At 40.3% G+C, this 16,862-nt stretch overlaps 1 protein-coding gene across 1 annotated transcript; it reads right to left on the reverse strand.

The window, feature by feature from the left end:
- Positions 1-520: 520 nt before the first annotated feature.
- On the reverse strand, positions 521-14,282 carry LOC307159121 (uncharacterized protein; the record flags this gene model as incomplete). The annotated part of the gene is made up of 13 exons (XM_079872334.1): positions 14,047-14,282; positions 13,322-13,428; positions 12,575-12,706; positions 12,278-12,469; positions 11,876-12,041; positions 11,170-11,353; positions 11,002-11,087; positions 10,565-10,891; positions 10,183-10,362; positions 9,230-9,367; positions 3,556-3,593; positions 1,223-1,446; positions 521-1,091 (listed from the first exon to the last, which is right to left on the reverse strand). Exons 2-13 carry the CDS (start codon positions 13,421-13,423, stop codon positions 521-523), a joined length of 2,340 nt encoding a protein of 779 aa, XP_079728460.1. The 5' UTR covers positions 13,424-13,428; positions 14,047-14,282.
- Positions 14,283-16,862: the final 2,580 nt, after the last annotated feature.

Below are 16,862 nucleotides of genomic sequence, written 5' to 3' on the forward strand. Positions count from 1 at the left end.
CAACAGAAAAGTCAGCTTTTTATGATGTTAACCTAATAGATATAACAGACTTGAAGTCCACTGCAACAAGTTTCAATAATGTCTCGATTATTAAGGCAAATTCTTATCAAGAACTATATTTCTGCTTTCCAGGTACAGATGATTTTACTTGTCATCCAATAAATTGTGTATCTTATATTACCCAGAACCAAATTGAACGTCTCACCTTCCATTAGATGCACGGACAATTCACAAACTTCAAAGAAGTGAGTGGGAGAATCTGTTGGCTTGTGGTGTAAAGACCGGGTCAAGAGCCCAAGCAAATATTTCTTTGAAGTTTTGCCTTCACTGTTTAAACTCCCAAGTAGATGAATCACTGAATAAAGCATTTTTTTTTTATTTATTTTTTATTATTGGAAGCCACCCACATACTGGCCACAAAGTTCCTCTCCTCTGTCCTGTGCTAAAGATGTCAGTCTTATTTACATCCCACTTGCGGTTTGAGTAGTAAAGCAGAAATTAATTGATGATGCATCTCCATTTACAGAGCAGCTGGTCTGTTAGATTTGAGTTCCTGCTGTATGTTGGCCATAAGAGCAGTGCTGATGTAGTTCCCCTCCAGGGTGAGGTGCTCGAGGGAACATTTTCCCCCAGAGCGCAGAGCCTCCAGGAGGTAATGTCCTCCAACCTCACCAAAACCATTAGTATCTAAGTCCACCTTCCTTAGAGTCTCATTTGATCTCAGCACCTCAGAAAACAGCTTGATACCATTGTCCCCAAGGCTGCTTTCATCTAAGATGATGTGTGTCAGTGAAGTGTTCACTTTTAGGCTTTCAAACAAGACTGTCCAAGCCTCCATGTCTGAACATGATGTCTGTGCCAGGCCCAGATACTGAAGGTGGGAATGATACCTCATGAACGTGGCCAGCACCCTCAGGCCATGACTGCCAAAGCCATTTCCACCTATGTCTAACTCTTTGATCACAATGCTAACTGGAGAGAAGTAGATCTGGTCAGAGTTTCCATGCAGCGCTGCTGTTTTATTTTGAAGTTCAGCCAATCCACTAAGCAGGGTCTGCACTCCAAGATCGCCAAGTTGGTTTCCAAACAATCTAAAGAAGAAAGAAAAAGACCTTCATCATTCATAATGATTTATAACAACCTTCAAGAGTTTCTTTATCAGAGCTGTCCTGTAAAGTCAGCTTATTTTTAGACATATTTAGAATGTCTGCATGAAACGTACAGTAGTTCTTTGATCTGTGGTTTGGCTTGCAGAAGGTCTAGTAAAACAGTGATTCCAGGGGGTCCGATTTGGTTCAGATTAAGGTTAATCACCGTGACTTCAGATGGGCTTCTCTTGAGCGCTGTTGCCAAACTCTTGAGCAGTTCATCAGTCAGACCTGTGTTTCTCAGGATTAGCTGCTCCACTTCATCAGAATTGTTCAGCACTTCTGTCATGGCATCCATCTGAAGCAAAGAGCAGATTTTTCTAATAATATATTCTCAGTTTACAGAATATCTAAAATGTTCTCTTGCTCATAAAAGTAATGCCAGCCTTCTATTATTTCATGAAGTGTGTCAAGAATTAAATGTAAAAAAATTATTCAATAATGTGGTTTTCTGCTCAATAAATTTCAAATTAATATTTATTGTTAGTTAGATATAGTTATTGGAATATTAACATTGTAACAAGATTTAGTACATTATCTTGGAATTTACTGACTGTGAAGATATGTTTTATTGGAAGGCTATAAGATAATGTTCAGATACACTGTAGGAATGTTTGTGTGAAGCCAGATTGGTGTAGTGTAGACGTTTTCTCTCTTGGTAGGAAATCATGGGTTCCCTATCTGTCAGTCACTTCGACCTTGTGTCGATTTGATGACACTGCTGCAGTCTGGGCCATGCCCTAGCTGGAGCAGCTTTTGTGGATGGTACATGCACTCACTGGGAGAGCCTGGCCATGGGAATTTATCCGGCCATTTACAGTATCTGCTTTTCTACACAGAAAGTCACCTCAGTTGCTCCCCATCCTGGACCTTCTGCTACTATGCACAAGGCCTCGGCGACAAGCGCTGTGGACAACCTGAGGGTGCCAATGGAAGCATTTCCGCCTGGTGAGTTCCCATGGACCTTTCATTCCTCAGCATGCTTGTCTCTCCCGGTTGACTTCATGGATGAGTTGGGTCTCTTTTCGGAGGTGCACGAGGAGCTCAACTGTCGGTTTTACTGCGAGAACATACTTAGCAGGATCTTCCACCTTCACTACCCTCGACAGTGGGTCAGCCAGGGTTTACTCTGACATTCCTAGTTTGAGCGGGCGATTGCGGTGCTCCTGTGCCCATGAGACGCCGCCACCTGGAGAAAATGTCTGAGATTCCCATCCAAAGCAGGTAAGTTCACATCATCCATGACGTCAAGAGCTTACAGCGCTGCTGGACAGGCCACCTCCGCACTGCCTTCTGCAGAAAATGCTCTCGTGACCAATTTTGCAACCCTGTTGTGCCAGCTTATCAGAACAATCCGACTCGACTACACGATTCAGTTCACCAGGTGCCTACTCAGGTTCGACGGCGTCCTTTTTCCATCGATGTGAAGGTTGCAAATCTTAGGCCTATATTGAATCGGGCCCTACATTAGCTCCCGTTCAAGGTTAATGCAGAAACACATTTTCACATGTGTTCACCTTCAAGTTTGGTTCACTGTGATAGAACAGAAAAGACTCATACTCTCATGTCTCATTTCTCCCTCGATACAGACCGTCCCTATGGCTTGGCCTCGGGGGACGAGCATATCAGTACAAGATCCTCCCCTATGGGCTATCCCTGTTAACTTGCTTCTTCACAAAAGGCTCAGAGGCACAACACTGAACTACCCACTGAAGCTACACTATCTCAGCTCCTCAGCAAAAACCTGAATCCTTTTACCCATATATCTGGGGGAGTGGCATGCAAATTCCACTCGCCAATTCTCATTGGCCTTTTCTGAAGTATCAGAGGTGTTTGGGGCTCCCCATCAAATCGACACATCTTGTTCCCTCCATCAGGGAAAGGAGGTAACAATAGTAAACAAGGCAACTTCCTTTGCTAAACTGTTCATAACAAAAGCAGGGCCTAGTAAATCAGGGTTAATATTATAGCTGTATTTGGTTATCTGTAGAATAGGGCTGGGCGATATATCGGATGACATTGTTATGGCCATCTCGTCAGTAAAGCCGGTTCCTTGATTAGTAGTAAACCATCACCTGCCTTCAGATGGAGCGGCATTTACTACACAGAGCTGTAGTTCACTGACAAGCTGAGCCATATCGCATTAATTATCGCAGGCGATACATCCGTGATAATAAAGTGGAAATTGCCCCGGTTGTCAGTGAACTACGGCTCTGTGTAGTAAATGCCGCTCCATCTGAAGGCAGGTGATGGCGATTTACTACTAATCAAGGAACCGGCTTTACTGACGAGATGCCCATAACAATGTCATCCGATATATCGCCCAGCCCTACTGTAGAAATATCTGATGTATTATTTGGTTTGTAGACAAATTATTTTAGAAATTCATTTTTATAGTTAGGATTACCTGTTTTTGTAAGTCTTGCTGCTTCTCATCCTCTGGACCTTCAAAAGAATTTGAGAATGTCATAACGGTCATACATACTAGCCTTTACACACTGTGTATACTATGTGGCATGCAGTGATGTTCCCTTTCAAGGGAACTCGCGCTGCGTCAAAACGCTGTGGGAGCGCCCCTGTGTGATTGCGTTGTGAAGCACGTATGAAATCAGTCCAATGGCATGACAGACCATCATAGGCGAGTGACGTCATCGACTAGGAAACTATAAAGCGTACCCAAACCAAAGGTTAGCTTCTGTGCCTTCAGCAAGTACTCTCTGAGAAACTGTATGTTCCTGGTGTTTTTGTCTGTCTTAGTATTCTGTTAGGCAGAAGTTTTCGCCATATGGAAAAAAAACATATGGGGTTTGAAAATGGATCTGGCAGAGGGGTTAGAGACGGGCTTCACCCTTTCTCTGCCCTCAACTGCCAGGTCCAGTGTTTCATCTCAGGGTCAGGAAGCACGCTTTGCAGTTACTTCTACCCTGATTGAAGCTCTGGTACAACAACTATTCAGTTCTGAGAAGCTGGATGTTGTTAGTATCGAGACAGGAGATACTGAGTGCTCGTCACTTCAGTCTCCTGCGTGTGAGGAGCTAGTGGTTATTACTCGTGCCATGGCTAAACTAATAATTTACTGGCCGGCCGAGAAACAGGAGCTTTATCATAAAAGCAAGTTAGACGAATGCTTTCTGCCATCACAAAATAAACAACTTCCACATCTGGACTTGCCGTTCTTTCCTGACCTCCACCCTGAGGTGTCGACGTCATGGAAAAGACCGGTTTCTTATCATGTGTACTGTTTAGCCCACCAACATCTACATACTCTAACATCTTAGGGCCAAAACAACACGGTTATGGGGCGATGCCCAGGGCTGAAATGACGCTTGCGAGCCATCTCTCCCCTGACTTTACATCGTCCCTCAAAGCCCCGACACAGTCTCGAGAGACTGGTTCCCTTAGTAGATTTTATGGCAGAGTGGCTACGTCTGCCAAATATATCTCAATTGGTTCCTGCAGACAGTCGTAAAGGACTACACTATTCAGTTCAGGTCTCGCCCACCCTGGTTCAGCGGGGTCCTACAGTGGTGGGCCCTGAGCAGGCTCTGGTTATTGAACAGGAAGTAAAATCTTTTCTACGAAAGGAGGTTATAGAACAGGTTCCTCCTTCCAGCAGGGAGTCCGGGTTTTACAGCTGGTACTTTATTGTTCCGAAAAAGGATGCAGGGTTGCGTCCGATTCTAGATCTGCACCAACTAAATCGCTCCATGTGTAAGCTCAAATTTAAGATGCTTACTCTGAAGCAAATTGTGTCACAAATCAGGTCCGAGGACTGGTTTGTCACGCTAGATCTCAAGGACTCATACTTCCACGTATCCATCCTCTTACAACACAGGAAGTTTCTGAGGTTCACTTTCGGTGGCAAAGCGTACCAATACAGAGTTCTTACTTTTCCCCTAGCTTTGTCACCTCGCACTTTCACATAGTGTGTGGATGCAACTCTAGCTCCTCTGCGACTCCAGGGCATCTGCATACTAAATTACATCGACGATTGGTTGATTCTAGCTCAATCGGAGCAGCTGGCGGTTCGACGTGAGATGTCGTTCTCGCCCACATGAAGAAAGTTGGGGTTGAGGCTGAACACCAAGAAGAGTGTGCTTTCCCCAGCCCCTGTGGGAGAATTTCGGCCTAGCAAAAGTATATGTATTTGCATCTCTAGAGATGACACGTTGTCCACTGTGGTTCTCCCTCACTCATACAGCTCCTCTTGGACTGGACGCTATGGTACATGGCCAAGGCTACATCTGTATGCCTTTCCCCTGATCGTTCTGCTCCTAGGAGTTCTGGAGAGAGTTCGGCGAGGCCGGGGTCCATATTCTATTAGTAGCCCCGTTCTGGCCGGCCTGATTGTGTTTCTCGGACCAGGTGTCTCTCCTTGACGGCTCTCCGCTGGAGATTCTGCCTAGAAGGGACCTTCTTTCTCAGGCGAATGGGTTGATACTTCACCCCAGTCCAGAGTTGTGGAAGCTGTGGGCTTGGCCTCTGAGGGGTCCCAGCTCATCAGTTCAGGTAGCTCAACCAAGGTTGTTGAGACAAGAGCTCCGTCCATGAGGAAATGATATGCCTTGAAGTGGAGATTATTCACTTCATGGTGTAGAAGTCACCAGTTAGACCCAGTTAACTGCCCAGTGGATGCAGCGCTGGAGTTCCTGCTGGAGCGATTCTCCGCAGGGTTATCCCCCTCCACAATAAAGGTGTGTGTGGCAGCCTTAGCTGCTTACCACAATCCTTTGGGTGATGTGTCTTTGGGGAGACACCCTCTAGTCACCCATTTCCTTTGTGGCACCTTGAGGCTTAGACCTGCAGTCCGTACGAGGGTGCCAGCCTGGGACCTGGCCATAGTATTTAAGGCTTTTCTTTTGCTCCCTTCAAGCCTATTGAGGAAGTTTCTGAGAAGTTACGATTTCACATGGACGAGCACTTGCTCATATGGCGGCATGGGTGTAGCGTTCCCATAGCGTTTCGACGCAGCACGTTTTCCCTTGAAAGGGAATGTCTCGGTTACGAGCGAAACGCTATGTCACCCTGCCATACTCCCTGGAATGGCCATGAACAACTTGCTGCAGGTCTAACAGAAGCTAACACTCTTTGGTTTGGGTATGTTTTATAGTTTCCTGGTCGATGATGTCATATTCCTATAATGTTCCGTCATGCCATTGGACTGATTTCATACATGCTTCATGACGCAATCACGCAAAGGTGTTCCCACAGTGTCTCATTCCCTCTTCAGGGAACTAAGGTTACTTACATAACTGAGACGTTTTGAAATAGGGATAAAAAAAAATAAAAAAAATAACATTCATGTCCCATGCAGTTACACTTAATGTTGTAACATTTTCCTGTTTAAAAAAAACATTACATCAAAAAAGCGAGAAACCACATACAATTCTATTTTGTATTTTTACATTAACTATGCAATTAATGATCTATTTATTAAAACCAAGTACTTAAATCTCATCAATTTAGTTTAAGCATTTTTACATCTATTTCAAAATAATAACTAAAGGCAGTAACAATTTAAACAATATATTTTATTTGTGAAATAATGTTCAGCTGTGATGATGTTCAGCTGTTTTTCTTAATAGTCTTATTTTCATCATTCATCAAGCTCGGTAAACACTGGTCACAGACACGAAGATGTACCTTTAATTTCACCAAGCTGATTGCTCACAAAAAACCCCACAGTCATCATATGTCATGCCATTTCAAGTTTGATTTTGATGTGACATAAAGCGGTGATATCTAAGTGGCCGAGTTGTTTGTTTACTTTTTTAATTATTCTTCCCATTAATGCCATAATATCCAACAATAACCAATTATATCCAATCATAGCGCAATGGAGGCATTGCCTCCTCTCACATGACTTTCCCCCATTAATTCTGATGAAATCAAAGAACCAATTGATGTGACATCATTTCAATCGAAATCAGGCCAAAATGAAGTTCGTTTGCAGTTTGTTTTGAGAGTTCGAAAAGGGAACTTGCCAAAGGGAACTTTCCATAAAAGTTTGCTACAGCTGGTAAACACATTTGTACTAGTCCGTGGCGATTACATAATAGGTGGGTGTGCGCGTAGACTCCGCCTTCTTTGACGTGAAAATCTTTTCCGGTTAATTTCTCCTGTTCAGTCCTTCGAGGTCAGATGTCCGCGAGTGAAAATGTACACACTGGAGAGCTGCTTTATAGTAGAAAATGAAGTTGTTCTGATTAAAAGAAACACTGACACTGTTTTTCATGTTAAAGGCACCTATTATGCAAAATTCACTTTTACATTACGTTTGAACATAAATGTGTGTTGACAGTGTGTGTACAAAACCACCCTATAATGATAAAAATCCACCCAGTGCTTTTTTTAAAATCCCCATAAATCATAAGCACTGTCTCAGAACAAGCTGTTCTCAGATTCGGGGCAATGTAATGTACTTTTGCACAAGCCCCGCCCACGACTGTTGACTGACGACACTGCAGTTTTAGCGTAGACCCGCCCTGAGTGAGCTGTACACAGTCCGCCATTGTTTCGACGCCGGAGCAGCTTTAGACAAGAATGTCTCCTAAAGCGATTGAGGTGTTTCATTGTTGGATGTAAGAATGAACATAGCAGTCTTCATTTACTCTCGTTGTTATTCGAGGATGGATCAGTACCAACTGTTTATGATCCAGTTTACACTCTCCGGAGATAGGTCTAACGTTACTGACAGCTCATCGAGTCGTTTTACGGATATTAAGTTTACCAGTTTATTAAGCACCCACTGAAAAGGTGTTTATATATTTGTTTACTGTTAGTTGTAACAAGTAGCTTGTGTACTTCGCTGTGTATGATATGAAAGGGAGATTTATGGATAAGACTTTAATGCGCACTTCTTATACTGTGTTTATTCAGCTCTTACTGCGATTCTCTGGAGTAAAACTAACACTTCATTTTTTTGTGATGTACAATAAACTTAATCGAACTCATCAGTATATTTTTGGCCATCATTCAGACGCGGTCCGCTACAACAGGCTTGTACTAATAGTGGATAAAAGCAAGATGAAAAAAAAGTTATAACCGTAATTAAACTATACCTGTTATATTTCCATACAGCATTCTCTGACTCTGTGGGCATTATTGTCTGACTCGGAGTCGAAATGAACTCCGCTACTGAGAGTTTCTGTTCTGATATTATCATATGAGATGAGATTGTCCTCCTGACACTGAGCGCAAGCTCGCGAGGCTCCGCCCTCAGTGCCGGCAGCAACAGCTCATTTGCATTTAAACTAAAATGGTGGGTTTTTCTGAGCCCCAAAAAGTGACAATTTAAACATGCTGTAAAAAATTATCTGTTTCGTATTTTGAGCTAAAACTTAACATACACACTCTGGGGACATCAGAGACTTATTTTACATCTTGTGAAAAGGGGCATAATTTTTCTAATGCTTTATCATAAAAATGCTTGCTATTTGTTATTAAGATGAAAGTTCGCCGCACATATTTACATATTCATGTAAACGGCGCCCTCAGCAGAGTGGGTGGCGTTGGATGTTCGCTAACAGTAAGTATATCGCTGGTCATGTATTTCGAACTTTGTTTTACCCCTAAGCGAAGAACGTAAAAAAAAGAACTTTGCCGTGCGTTTATCGGGGCCTTAATTTTACCTGCTGTTGTCGCTGTTAAACAGTGTTACTTTAGAAAAAAGTAGAAAGTGATTTATACACAATTTTAATGTCACGTTTTGTAATGTTTGCATTGTTTTATTTTTTGTAATATGGATTATTAATTACAATGGAGGCACTGCCAAGGCTTCATTTATTTGATATGACACTGAAGACTGGAGTAATGGCTGCTGAAAATTCTGCTTTGCCATCACAGAAATAAATTACATTTTAAAATATATTAAAATAGAAAGCAGTTATTATAAATTGTAATCCTATTTTACAATATTACTGTTTTACTGTGTTTTTAATCAAATAAATGCAGCGTTTTTGAGCATAAGAGAATTCTTTCAGAAACATTTAAAATTCTGCAAACTTTTGAAGATAATGTATTAGATATTAGTCATAAAACAATGCCATATTGTAAAGTCTGATCTTCTTAGTTGTACCAACCTTGTTTGCTATAGATTTTAGGTTTCCTTGCTTCCGTGACACTGCTGTCACTTTCCTCACTAAGCTCCACCTCTGATGCCGAGCCATTGGCAGGGAGTCCTGAAGTGAGCTGCTCTTTGATTTTATTCCTCGCAAACTCTAGCAGATAATACAAACACAACTATTTCACTTTTCATCATACATTTCATCATGACAGGTTTTGAGAATTGTTTAGCCTATCCTTTCTTGACCGTGTCCGATTGGAAAAAGAAGTGTGTCTATATATTTTTGCCAATATGTCATCTATGTTATCTGGTACTCAATGAATAAAAATGGTGTGGGTCTTTTTAATGTGAAGCAGTTGTTTTTGCACTGATACCAGACTTATTCGGTTGTTATGAACGTATTTGTTATGATCTTATCTTTTGGTTTGTGTCCATCAAGTTCCAAATAAAAAAATAAGAAAATAGCGAAATAAGATAAATCATCTTTTAGTTGTTAAGTATGAGATTCACTGGATTATTAAGAAAATGTGCATTACTATATGCTTTTGTAATAGTATCTAAAAAAATTTAGGGCAATAATCTAATACTCTTCTCCTTTTTTTTTTTTTTACCTTAACCATAAATGAATTTATTCATTACCCTAATATAAGATTTTAGCCATACTGCTTAGTGCACATACAATACTCAACTCATTAATATAAGTAATCACTATACAAAATGAAGAGATCAGATCTTAAGTCTAAAGTGGTCTTTCTTTTTGGTCCTTGTCCCAAATTGAGTAGCCTGTCAGTAGAGTAATGGGACCAGTGCTCGTGGCCTTAAAACTTTACACTATCCTTAGTATATGTTTGAATTAGAAATCACTTTAGTCATAACCTTTATGGTAAAATGATTGACTCTCTCTAAATCAGGCTAAAAGTCTCAGGGGAAACCCTGTCTGTGAGCAGAGAGCCACAGTTCTTGACTCACTGTTTACTTTGAACCACCTCTGTTGGTCTAGGCCTGATTCCAGACCAGTGCTCATTTCAACACATTCTTCATAGAAGTCCCTCAGTCTTCCCCTGTTCCTGCTTTTTCCATTCGACTTCGAAGGATCCATAGTTTTCTCCTCATCACGCTTAGTCAGAGTTTTTCCTTCCTGCAATGAATCTTGAGAAATGCAACTGTCCTGAATCTTGATAGTGCTGTCTTTAAAATAAAATACAACCTAGTGATTTACAGCAAAGGCCTTTCGTGAGACAACTTCAAAGTATTACATTGTGCTGGCAAGCAACTCTATCCAACGGCCTTGTCCTCTCACAGGCACAATAAAGAGTAGAGAACCAAATTGCTGGAAAAAATTTGCACTCACCTGGCACTTTAATTTTATTTTTGGTCACTTTCACATTTTCTTTTGCTGATGTTTGCATTTGTTCTTTGGTGTTGGAAGGAGGTTTGTCTTCGAGTTCATTTCCATTTTTATGTGGTTGCGATTCCTCCAAACCTTGGCCCTCTCCCCACTGACTACTTGGTTTTTTAGGGCGTTTGTGATGTCTTCTTTCTTTCACGCTGCCATTCTTGTCTTCACTATCAGTTGACAAAGCACCTCCATCTTTTGAGAGCTTTCTGGTCTTCTGCACAGATCTTTCCATTCCAAGAGGGATGAACAAGGGGGAAGAAGGGCACAAATCCATAACACCTGCACAGAAGGCATGATTACAGCGAGGCATTCGGTAAATAATGCGCCCTGGATCATTACTTTGAAGAATGCCAGTGGGAAAATGTAACAGTAGCAGCATTAAGACCAACCTTCATTAGAATTGATGGCTCTTGTTAAGGTTGGAGCTGGACTATCGATCGCTGGGGTGCCAATACCGTGCCTTGAATTCACACATCTGTAAATGGAGAAAATGTTTACAATGGCAACCTATTTGGTCTTGCCAAAAAGTCCTGCATTAAATCGTTTCTTGATCTCACTTGTAGCAGGGTTTCCCTCCATTTAGACGGGTCAGTCTGAAGCAGCTCCTGCGGCCTTGCTGAAAGCCAGGGGCGTATCTGTATTCACAGCAGGAACTGATCCTGGCTGCCATGATTCCATTCACAAAGATAGTAGCACTGAAGGGGAAGCCCAGATGTCTCTGGGATGTGAACTGAATCTGCTCTAGTGGTAAAAAGTAATTCACATTACTTTTTTTAACTTTGTTAATATTAATTTGTTTAAACATTTCATTTAATATTTATTTAAATGTGTAATTTATTTCAGTAGTATAATAAATATTTCAGATCTATCCGGTAAAGTAAAAAAAAATATGAATACTTATGTTGTTTTTAGCTTACAGTACAAGTAATTGTACATAATTTGTGCTTTTTGTTACTCTATTATGATAGGTTTACTATATTTTATTACATAATTACATTATTCATATTTTGTATTTCAGTTACTTAGTTCAGCAAAATACAGTTTTTGATTATACATAGGGCTGAAATGCATAATGCTTTCTTTTTTTTTTTTTTTTTTAGTTGGGTAGAACAAGTAAAACAATTGCTTACTGTGTATGTGGTCAGAATTTAGATTTGAGAAAAAAATAGCTTCTTAGATTATAAATGTTTTTTTTTTTCTTTTTTTCTTGGCATAAGATCTCAAGCAGTGTATTCAGTGTGGTAACAGGATAATGAGCTTTACCTCCCGGTTGGACAAATCCTTTAAACACACAGATGTTCTCCCCTCCACAGATCTGCTGAAGCACTTTCATCTCATCCTGAGCGTTTCCAGGAAGCCCCTGCCCCAAGTACATCATCGTCACAATCACATTTGACTTCTTGGACTCCTTCTGTGCTTTGAGGTAACTCTGGAAGACAGAATTCAAATATTCTACACATCAAGTAACTCTTCCTGAAGTCAGTAAGGTGACAGGCATGTTTAACAAATACTGTGGTGAAGATGCCCTGAAAGTTTTTAGGAACTATTTTTTCCAAAGCAAAGAGACTGTCATACAGACTGGCCAACTGTAACTTATAACTCATCACTTATAACTGGTTCAAAGCTGCTGTGTCAAATCTCTCAACAAAGTCAGAGCCGGCTCACCTGCTTGAAGTCAGGAGCTCTTTGTGAGTTGATGGAGGAGGTGGAGCCGCGGCGTCTGCTAGTGCTGAGATAAGGACATGAGTGACTGAGTTTGGCCCTTGCTGCCAGCAGGTTTGACATCGTTCCTGTGATAGCAGGAAGGTACAAGTCACTCAACCGTCCTCTGATTCCTGGCTGGCTTGACTTGTTGGACTGCACAGATTAAAGCAAAGAATTTCAGCATGGGAGACAAAAAAGATTTCTTTTGTTCACTTGGTACTGTGAATCAACATGAAGGTGCTTTATCTGTTGAGTTACTTTGTAAATTTCCACAGCATTGTTTCCATCCAACAGAATGAGGCTGCCTTTACGTGTGAAAACGCTATCCAGAGAATTACGCCATGTGGGAGTCAGAGGTCTCTCGCCCCTACGACCTCGAGATCGAGTCTGCTGTCAAATACAAGAACAGTTTTAAAAGGATAGTTATGCCCAAGTTTGGTTTTTATTTGTAAGGATAAACAGAATAAAGACCATTTTGGTTTCTGGCCAAAATATATTTCAATTATATGCTAAATACTGTATGTTGTGAATAGTGCTGCCTAAGGGAACATATTTTTCAAATTTAAAATGCATTTAGTTTAAACCTTCAAATGCCCCCCAAAAAAAAAAAAAAAAAAATTTAAATGTACTTCAAGAACTAAAAATACAATGTACATAAAAGTACAATTAAAAGCATTGCAAAAAACATTTAGCATTGCTAAAGTGTCAGCAACAGGTGTTGTTTAGCACTATTCCATTTTTTCCCCACATTTAAAAATGTGGCAAAAGCTTCAACAAAGGCCTGTGGCAGCAACTAATCTTTTTATTTTTTTTATTTTTTTTTTACTTTATTTCAGCCAAAAGCCTGGTGTATCAGGGGCCCTTTTAATCCCTTTAATCAAACCCAGAGGAAAGTTTTATTTCTCATATGTTGTAGGGTTTTTTTCTTTCTTGAAGCTAAGGAATATATACATCTTACACAACAGCCCATTTATAGGCTAAATTATCATATTCTACAATACTTACAACTTTGACTTCGTCTTTGAACCCTTTGAGGTGCAGGTCTTGAAGGACACTCTGACTATGTCTGCGGATACGTTTCATGGACTCTTTCTGATATGTTTCCATCCTTGCTCTCTCTTAAATGCAAATACATTTATTTTAAATGATAATTTAGTTTATCCACACTTGGTAATAAAGTAAACATTTCATTAAAAAAAAAAAAAATCAGGTTCAACTCCTGTTCTACAGTAAAATGCATGCTTGAGCAATTTCATCAGGTGCTCAGTGTCAGTAGCAGATGGCAGGAAAACAGCCAAGGTGCAGACACATGCTTAAATCATGCATGAACAACTTGAATATCCTGATGAAAACTATACATGTATTTTAGAGAGATAACAGTCATCTGCTTTGAAAGACACTGAAATCTAGTTCGTTACTGTTGATTCACATCTGAAATTGAACACAAATATTATATTGATACATGTTTTTGTTGATTAATTTAAATTCTTGATTATTTGAAAAATACCTTCACTGTACAGTATGAAGATTACTTTGATAAGTAATTTGCATTAGATTTGAAGGTTATTTTGGAAAATAGGAAGCAGTCATCCATCTCAAACTAATTTAAAGGTTGGATGGAAATTTTTCAGACTAAAAAACACAACCAAGTACATATATTTTCAACTAGAATCACATCTATGGTACGATGACATGTTTAGTTTTAAATAAAGTTAGTCTAGTAAACTTACCAGATGTATTTTCTTCACAGCTTCATCTGGTTAAAGCAGCAATATTGTTGTCTTGTTTCTTTCTCTGTCGTCAAGGAGTCATCTGATACCTGGATGGGTTTGACGCCCAGGTCTTATACTCTACAATAGCATGTATTTTTAATAGGCTGTGACCTGCCGTCTTCAACTGGTACAAGGGTCATATGCAGGACAGAGAGGAAAGTAAGCTGCGTCTCAGGTGTTGCTTGGTTTTTGCTATTCCACTTTTTTCCACATTGAAAAGTTGAAAGCTTCATGAAGGCCTTTGGCAGCAACAAATCGAAAACAAAAGTGATATAATTGCTACTTTATTTCAGCCAAAAAAGCATCATGTACCATTAGAGGCACTTTTAATTGTTTTAATCAAACGCAGATGAAAATTTTATTGCTCAGATGGTTTTTGTTTTTTGTTTTTTTTAAGCTAAGGAAACTTGGAATGGAATTCTCAATTACATTTTGTTTACCTTTGTTTTAATTATTTTTTTTTCTAAGATTCCTGAATGGGGTAATTGTTGGCACATAGTAATAGTATCAAGCAGTGGTTCTCAACTTTTTTGACTTCAAGGCTCCCCATTGTCCACAACAATATTTAAAAGCCCTATATATGTATTTTTCAGTTGTTTGTGATGGATAAGGATTAAGGATAAGGATGTTTTTTGCAAACAAATTCTACCTGAAAAAATATTTAAGCTTTGTATGAGCTTTGTATGTTCATTAAAATGCAAAGAAAAATGTTAATATTTTATTACTGTACATTTTTTCCAGGTCTAGAAGTCTCACTTTTAAAAATCAGGCTTCCTCATATACAGTTTCCAGGTTTTTCAAGACCATGGGGGCCCAAACAGTTAATCACCAGAGGCAATGAGTCTGCCTACAGAGAGGAGGAACAGAGGCTGACGGAGTGGTTCACAGTAATCACTCATTATTTAGAAAGAAACAGGATGTTCACACAACACTGCACATCAACGAGGAGATGCTGGAGAGAGTGTCCAGCTTTAAATTTCTGGGCAAACACATCTCAGAGGACCTCTCATGAAGGATAAACATCACGGCGCTAGTCAAGAAGTCTCAAAAGCGGCTGTACTTCTTAAGAACGCTCAGGTAGGTAAGCCTGTCACAATGGCTCTCGGTGACATTCTACCGCTGCTCCATTGAGATTGTCCAAACACATGGCATGCTGGTGTGGTATGGAGGCAGCTCTGCAGCTGATAAAAAGACCCTGCAGAGAGTCATAAATACAACACCGAACATCACAAACCAACAGCTATCTGCCCTGGACGACATATTTAACTCCCGTTGCCTGCAGAAAAACACATAACATTCTGAAGGACTCGTGTCACCCTTCCCATCACCTTTTTGAAATGTTTCCATCTGGAAAACTCTACAGGTATATCAAAATATGCACCACACGATTCATGAACAGTTTATATTGTAAAGCGCAATATGGCCTTTGTTTGTAATATGCACTTTTAACTATTCATTAATGTATGCAGTGGCAAGTCCATAATTTCGTTGTATGTTTGTACAATGACAATAAAGAATCTAATCTTAAAATGCAAGATACATTATGAGCCTGGTCATTTAAAGCTTAATTTTTGCTTCATCAATACTCCGTTATCTGTTTTTGTACAGTCACCCCAGGCTCTCTCATGCAGTTGCTGTGAATGGAAAGGATCAGCTCTATTAGCCTCAGAGAGCCTCTGGAGCGGGCAGCTGCTGCCTCCCCGCTGCGCTCGTTATGTCCATAAACAGGCCCAGGTTTCGTGTTGTGCTTGGCAGATCTCGTCTCGCTCCCTGCCAGTCCCACTAAAGTGAGTTGTCAGTCACTGAAGGAGCTGGACTGTCCTTCATTACCTTGAGTAGTTATGCATTTTGGTTTGAAAATTTGTTTTGAGGTTCTGATTTCATCTCTTGCTTTAGGCAATGACATGTTTTGGAGCTGTCATAGGTAGTGTCAGGAGGTTTTGCTGATATCAGAACATTCACATGTGGTAGTCATTTTGTCTGAAGTACCATCAAACAGGCAGAAGTGTTGGCCGGTAGTGATGGCGATGAGGGATCCGTGCTTCTCGTTTGTTTAGAAATATAGCAATAACATATGTAACCACTAGAGTCTGCTAGAGAATCAACTCTCTGTGCTGTTGGCCATTACTGGCTCTTTCTGCTAATTTTCCTGGCGTGTGCTGTATCATATTTTCATTTCTGCTAAGGGAATGAAACAAGATCTGTTTAATGGGAACATCTTCAAAACAGAAAGGTCGGAAAGGCTTAAATGATGTGCAGTCCAGTCTGCGGTCATATCCAGTGTTTTTTTTTTTTTTTAAATCATCAACAATAGGTACTGGTTTTAACACACACACACAAAATGTTTCATAATGCGAAACAGCTCTTCCAGCCGACAAATCTGACTAATAGATCTCTTTGTGTTAACTGGCAGTGTACAGCTGATGGAGACCTCAGCAGAGAGCACAGTGAAAAGGGGAGGATCTGGCTGCCCTTCAGGCTTTCTTGTCTCCTGCTGCTCACAACACATGGCACATAGCTTATCTTTCTCACTTGCAGCACAAAGACAGGAGGTAATGAGTTATTCACAAGTCTTGACCTGAAATGTAGTCACTACTTTCTTTTCGAATGAGTGTTTTTTAACTGTTTCCCAACATTTTTGTCCTACTAACTCTCTCCCACCAAGTGCAGCTAAAGTACCCCATTCACTGACTCTAAACCAGACATGTGCTTTAATTCTAAACCAAAATGGCCATTATTACAATAAATCGCTTTTAAAGGGGTGGTATAATGCC

Source organism: Squalius cephalus, assembly GCF_949319135.1.
Source record: "Squalius cephalus genome assembly, chromosome: 5".
Classification (NCBI taxonomy): Eukaryota; Metazoa; Chordata; class Actinopteri; order Cypriniformes; family Leuciscidae; genus Squalius; species Squalius cephalus.